General features: G+C 41.0%; 2 protein-coding genes across 2 annotated transcripts; one reads left to right on the forward strand and one right to left on the reverse strand.

Moving 5' to 3' along the window:
* Positions 1 to 259: 259 nt before the first annotated feature.
* Positions 260 to 1466, forward strand: LOC131684910 (survival motor neuron protein-like). Its single transcript, XM_058968159.1, has 2 exons — positions 260 to 428; positions 494 to 1466. Exons 1-2 carry the CDS (start codon positions 405 to 407, stop codon positions 1304 to 1306), a joined length of 837 nt encoding a protein of 278 aa, XP_058824142.1. The 5' UTR covers positions 260 to 404; the 3' UTR covers positions 1307 to 1466.
* On the reverse strand, positions 1389 to 3387 carry LOC131684909 (katanin p60 ATPase-containing subunit A-like 2). Its single transcript, XM_058968158.1, has 4 exons — positions 3178 to 3387; positions 2545 to 3113; positions 1763 to 2490; positions 1389 to 1644 (listed from the first exon to the last, which is right to left on the reverse strand). The coding sequence occupies exons 1-4, from the start codon at positions 3187 to 3189 to the stop codon at positions 1499 to 1501; spliced, it is 1455 nt and encodes a 484-aa protein (XP_058824141.1). The 5' UTR covers positions 3190 to 3387; the 3' UTR covers positions 1389 to 1498.
* Positions 3388 to 6902: the final 3515 nt, after the last annotated feature.

Consider the following 6902-nt stretch of genomic DNA (forward strand, 5'->3'; position numbering starts at 1 on the left):
TACAATATTTCAATCATTTTCAATCCCATTTGAAATCCACATTGTCAATTTTTCCATTATACGTACAATACTTTTGTCAATACTCTGTAATATTGTCAAAAATATTGAACGTGTAAGGGCCGCTATAGACACACAACGCACCATAGCCGCGCTACTCGACGAATACATCGTCTCTTTCCAAGCTAGACCTGTTTTGGCCGATGAGGCAAGCAGAGCGTGAAATGCGCTGTGAACGTGCTCTTTTTTGTTTTGTCTTTGGCGCTTTTGTCTGCCAGATTTCCAGTTTCAGAGCACAAAAAAAAACAAATTTCAATCGTTTTTTATAATTCGAAGCAGTTTTTCTCAAAATACTCGATATATTTATTCAAAAATCTGTTTTCCGTGATAACCAGAACTGCCATTGAATGAACTTGGGTCGCGTTAAGCCGGTATGTAACGATTGTTGGAAGTAGAAGTTTCATTACTACAAAATTCTTTTTTTTTTCAATCGTAGAGCTCCAGCAGCTCCGAAAGTGAGCATTCGAACGACGAAATTTGGGACGATACGCTCATCATTCGCAAGTACGATGAGTCGTTAACAATGGTCAGAGAGGAGGTGGCCAAGCGATTGGCCATGAAAACTAACAAAAAGGTAACATCCAAGGTTCAAAATGGCCAACCGGAGCAAACTACGAGCGAGGAAGTTAAACCGGGGCTGCCAGATCAACCTCCCGCAGATGAAGGTACTGCGACCGAGAAAGGTTCCGTTGAAATGGGAAGCAAGCCGGTGTTCAAGATCGGCGATTACTGCCGAGCCACCTACGACGATGGCGTAGATTATGAAGCCAAAATTTTGGCAATGTCAAAGGACGGCAGCACACTGCTTCGCTATGTGGGCTACAATAACGACCAGACTGTGGCGGCAGACAGCTTGGTGCCATCATGGGGACGCAAGGCACGCCGCAAGCAGCGTGAGGATGCAGCAGAACTAGCCTTTGAAGAAGATCACCAACGGATGGAAGTTAGCGACGATGAGGAGAAGTTGACTAAGAAAGCTAGCAACATTAGGATTAACTACAGTCCTAGCTTCCGAATGCCTATGGCTGGATCAGCAGCATCGGGGGCTGCTGGCTACGGTGCTGGGATGGGAATGGGAGCTTCATTTGTGGTACCACCGCCACCGCCGATGCCACCGATGCTAGATAATGATGATGATGTCGAGTCGGAGAATCTTTCCGCTATGCTCATGTCCTGGTACATGAGCGGCTACTACACCGGTCTGTATCACGGTCAGAAGATGTCTCAGAAACGGGCTCGGCCGACCTAGATTGGTGGCAGATAGTTGCTTTTAAGGTATTCTCATTGACTTACGTTATTTTTAGCATGTAAGGTTTTTTTTTCGTCTGAACTGAATTTGAATTGAGCCTTTTTTGAATAAATCGCCCTATGTTTCAAAAGTTAAATAAAGAAAACTAGACATGAAATAATTTATTTTGGTTGCATGGGAAATGTGTTGCCCTTAGGAATGGTTTCCGTATTTGCGGTTCCACTCACGGTGCTTATGGATCAAATCGTATGAAGCTGGTTTGATTTGTTCGAGGGCCGTTTTCAGCTGATCAAATTGTACTGTATCGGGGTCGGCGGATGAGCATGCTGGTGATGAACCTAAAATTTAAAAACGGTTTCAGCTACAATATCTGCATCAATTATTTTTTTCTCCATGCAATATTCATACATTCGTCAATGCGATGCGCGGAAAGATGTCCACACATTATATACTTACCAGCACTGTCTTCAATTTTATTTCTGATCAGCATCATAGATGCTTCTTTGCATGCGATTCTAATTTCATCACCAGTAAAATTATCCGTCATCTCGACCAGTTCATCGAGTTGCTCCGCGTTCCACTCGTTCGAAACTGGTAACAAGTCGTTGATGATTGCTTTTCTTCCTTCAGCACACGGGACGTCGACCAGTATCTTCTTCTCGAATCGCCTAAGAAAGGCCGGATCAATTTCCCACGGCAAGTTGGTGCTGGCCAATAGGAATACCCTTTCGTCATCCGCTCCACTGTCGAGCCCGTCCACTAGTGTTAGAAACTCATTTTTAAATCTCTTGGAAGCTTCATGCTCTCCGGCAGAATCCCTCCTGGATGCTAGACCGTCGAATTCGTCGATAAAAATAATAGAGGGGGCATAGAAACGTGCCACGTCGTACAGCACTCGGATAAGTTTCTCGGACTCCCCGCGCCACTTGGATATGAGTGTGGCTGAAGTGGCATTGAAAAACGTTATTGATTCTTGTGTCTCCGAACAGAGAGTTCGTGCCAGTAGGGTTTTTCCGGTTCCAGGTGGACCATGCAGTAATACACATCGCCACGGTCTAGTGAGTCCTACAAAAAGCTGAGGATACTGAAGCGGAGTGACGACGCTTTCTTTTAATAGCTTAATAGCTGTATCCAAACCCTTGACCTGGCTCCAACGGTGGTGAAGGTCCTTTTTCATAAGATCTCTGAAAAGAGGTTGAAATGATTCATTACTCGCGGAGTAAATACTTTATCAATACCTGCAAACAATATCCGCGAAATCTTTCCATTCGCTTGAGTAATTCTCATGTAACCTAATTAGTGGTCTCACGTTGTATTTTACGGCACTGGAGTGGCCATTCTCGACCGGCTTTACGGCTTTGGCAGTAGGTTCGATAATATTATTTTGTTGCGCTAAACGTGGGATAGCTAGCTGTGACACGGTCATTTTGCTTCCCAGCTCTCTAACTTCTCTATCAGCTTCCGGTTCCACACGGCACGGTACCATAGGTAGTGGTTTCACCGTCGGTTGCACCCGTCTTCTGTTTCCCGACGGTTTTCGCTGAGGCTGTGCAGGTGGTGGCTGCATCGTGTAGGTTTCATTTTTCTTCACTACATGCGGTTGTTTACCGAACTTGAGCTGATAGTAGCTGCAGTATTCCTGGTAGATTGTGTCCAGATCAATGTTGTCACAAACTTGGAATTCATCCGTCAAATGCGTTTCATCTATCAAAGTCTGGCGGGATTGTTCTAGGCCCATAATGGATAGATAATTAGCCATCAAGTAAAGAATGTTTCGACGCCGTTCGTAAAGGGAGCGTTTATCTTGCTGAAAGGAATCATTTAGAGAATCGTAATGACGGATTTAAAATGTACAAAGTATATTGAAATACCTCAAAAGACATCTCGCAGATTTCGCACTATCTTTTGCAGAACTTCAGATATTAGTGTAGTTAATGCGGAAAAAGAACTCAAAAATAGACAAGCAGAAAAAAATACGGAAAAGGATTGTTTGCTTGCGTGTCGCCTCGCAATAAATCGGTTGCTTGGGTAGGTCATCATTCATGCTTTTGCGCGTAGACATAGGAACCGCTTATATGACAACGACATAATTTTGTTTAGATGCTACGGTGTAGGTGATATAACGGATCAGCCAGCCGGCTGTATTTTTACTTGTTTTGTAAAGAAAGTAAAATATTTCTTATCTGATTTTTTTTATTTGGAGTGTACATTATTTATACAATGCTTTCTATCGATCTCAACAACGAAATGAAATTATCTAACTAAATAATTTAAAGGATTGGATCATTATTTACTTCGAGACAGATGAAATTCGAACGAATGCTACACACGATTTATAATGCGTTGTAATCCACTGCATCCGTTGCATTATCAGTTCGTCCAAGGTTTACTTTGAGAAGAATGTTTTTGTATCGGCTAGGATCGAGCGAAGGAAGGTACCTCAGATAAAACTGAGAAAATTAAGTAGTGATTTGCTTGAATTAGCTCAATATATGAATTTGAATATACCTTTTAGCAAATTTATCCAAAATTCCACGCGGAAACACCATACTTAGCCGATCAGTCATAATATCGTTAATTTGCATAACGAGGGGCTGAATGAGAACACATGTTGTTCCAAAAATCAGCCTTGCGTTATGCAACGTTTTTATAGGTCGTGCCAAATTCACTACGTTCAGTAAAATTCAAAAAATCTGTTTAGATTACAGAGTTGATAAATACTGTATCGATTTAGTTGGCTACTTTCGGCGTTGGCGGTAAAACATGATGATGAGTTATGTTCTATCAAAGCATATGCGGTAGACTTGGGTGCAACAGCCACCCAAGCCACGGCGTCCATTGCTTTCGTTTCTCTTAATCTTAAAATTTGCCGAAAATAGCCAACAAAATCAATACAGTAGAACCTTGCGATAATTAAAACATAGTAACAGAATTGATAAATTTCGTTAAATGAGCTAAACTAATCAATCAAATTCTGTATTAAAAATTATCATTGCGTTTAAACCAAAATAGGAGAATTATTACTACCGCTACATTACTTAATTTCAAGTTCAAATAGCAAATACATGTACTTCGGTGCGGCGTGTACGTTTCAGTGAATGTATCAATATTCCTTGTTAATTCAGGAGTATAGTTGGTTGTCTATTACGCTGCCCATCAAATCGCAAGTAAATCTCTCGTTCTATAGGATTCCCTATCTACATGGGACTAACTTGCGATTGTAGGCAGTATAGCCAAGATCATGCTAGGATTGATCAATCTAGCTATTTCCAGGCTGTAGGGGAACTGGTGGTAAAATGAACACGTTAAGCAAAGTCATTAAGTCTAACTAATAAGTGAATGAGATACTACAATCACCTTCTATGTTTCTTGTTAGACATGTTTTGTACATATATGATGAAAATACTTTAACATAAACATATTTTTTCAAACATTATTATTGATTTCGAAACATGTCCAAAAATGAGACATGTTTATAGCGTGTGGGTAAAATGAGCATGGGGTGGTGGTAAAATGAACAGCTTCAGATGACCTTAAAAAGTCCTGTATGTATGCAATGCTTAGCGTTCGAAAGCATTTTCCGAGCAATTGAATACTTTACGCTGACGTCACAAATGAACTCAAGTGTTCATTTTTGACAGTTCGCTTGTACTGTTTACATGGACTTATAAAAATTCTTTGCGAATTGTTTCGAGCCAATCTAGTCGTCCACAAAATTTTTCTAAGTCCATCTAAACAGTACAAGTGAACTATCAAGAAAAGTGAGATTAAGTGTGTCCGTAAAGAACCTAATGCTGATGTCCCAGCGGATCATGAGCTTTGCATACACACAGGGCATTTTGAAGGCAAAAAAAAATTTGTCACGGAAAAATTTAATTTTTATGACGTAGTATTAACCAATTTACAATCCTGTGGCATCGAAACATGTCTACAAACTTAGGGTTATCCATGGGTGTTTGAAATTCTAGGATCTGTTGGAGAACAGTGAAGATATAGTAACTTGAAGTTAGCGTTCCGAATAATTTTGAGGCTTGTTACTTGGAGTGGCAAGATGGTTCATATTGCCCCCACTACAACTTGTTCATTTTACCCCCTAAGACATTTTATTTTCAAACAGCCGTTCCAATTAAGTAATTTTGTCCTGATCCCCACTTATTGCAGTTAAATATCTGCAAGAGGTTCAATTACTATGATGTAACACCCCTTTCAGAATAAAATTAAAATTTCACCTCAAAAGACCGTATATTCTACATGCCGAATTTAACATCAGCGACAGACATGAATCCTGATTTTGGTTTTTATCATATTTATTTAACATTCGATAGCTTTTTATCAAAAGAAATTATTTCAATATCTTTTGAAAACAAGGCAGATCACGTTTCTGTGAAGTTTGTTCTAAATTTAACAAACATTGACTTGATTTGGCTACCTGTTCATTTTACCCCCTGTTCATATTACCCACAGTTCCCCTGCAGTTCCAGTTAGATTTTTCTTTATCGCTATAAGAACACCACCTCCGCGCCTTAGATGACTGGTAGAAGAGTTGCGATCGCATCGGTAGATTGCGTAGTTCGTCGATAGCTCAGCCTTTAATATGTCATCACGTAGCCAGGTTTCGATGAGAACAATAACATCGTAGTCGCAGATGATGAGGGCAAGCAAGAAGGCCTGCGTTTTAGTTTTCATTCCGCGAATGTTCTGGTAGTAGACGAACAAGAAAACATGTGCTGTATGCGACGGTGCACTATGGACCAAAAGTTTTTCAAGGAGCGGATTATCATTTAAAGCAACAACTCGCCTGAGGAAGTAGTTCGGAAGACCCCCTCACGACCTCCGAACGCAGGGCCGGGACGACTGAGCTTGTCGCTGGCTGGTAGCGCGACTACGTCGGAGCTTCCGTAGTACTGTATAACGGGCGGTGATGGCAGCGCAGCGTGAGTTTGTAGATGTAATCTCGATGATGACATGGCTGTTGTGCTTTGTTCAAGAAACGACAGAGCTCTCGAACGTATTATGCTCGATGGCACGCTAGAACCCGCGTGATTTTCAGAATGCGAACTGCGAATTCGGAAGACCCCCTCACGACCTCCGCAGTTCTTATGCGACACATTATCCGAACCTATAAGTGCGTCACAGTGTCCAGGATATCGACTGCGACATAAGATCCGAAATCGAATGTGCGTCAGAACGTCCCGGACGTTAAATTGAATTTTGCTGTGTGCCGTGTTTACCAACATTGCTTCACAGTTTAATAGCAGTGTTGGCAAAAACGGCTCACAGTAAAAGTCATTATTCATGTCGACTTTGCGTGCACAGCCTAGTTGAAGATATTGCTTCAATACGTCAATCTCATTTGAAATGCACATCTTCAATATAACTTTTTCTATTACATACAATACTTTTGTTAATACTCTCTAGTATTGACAAAATATTGAACGCTTTAGTAATAAAAGGGACGGCAAATTAACAGTTATGTGTCCAACAAAAAAAAACACCTTTAACAGGCCAACGAGGGTACCCGGGTACCCACAAATTGAAATGGTCATAACTATGGTGTGCTTTAACCGATTTGGACACTTTTAGATGTTTTGGATTC

Source organism: Topomyia yanbarensis, chromosome 2, assembly GCF_030247195.1.
Source record: "Topomyia yanbarensis strain Yona2022 chromosome 2, ASM3024719v1, whole genome shotgun sequence".
NCBI classification, from domain to species: Eukaryota; Metazoa; Arthropoda; class Insecta; order Diptera; family Culicidae; genus Topomyia; species Topomyia yanbarensis.

Bases quoted from the DNA above. Each gene is read 5' to 3' on its own strand.
- LOC131684910 (XM_058968159.1), top strand. From the start codon at position 405: ATGAACTTGGGTCGCGTTAAGCCG. The intron at 429-493 runs GTATGTAACGAT...TTTCAATCGTAG, and splicing joins ACTTGGGTCGCGTTAAGCCG to AGCTCCAGCAGCTCCGAAAG.
- LOC131684909 (XM_058968158.1), bottom strand. The intron at 2,491-2,544 runs GTATTGATAAAG...ACCTCTTTTCAG, and splicing joins TTCGCGGATATTGTTTGCAG to AGATCTTATGAAAAAGGACC. The intron at 1,645-1,762 runs GTAAGTATATAA...TTTAAATTTTAG, and splicing joins TAAAATTGAAGACAGTGCTG to GTTCATCACCAGCATGCTCA.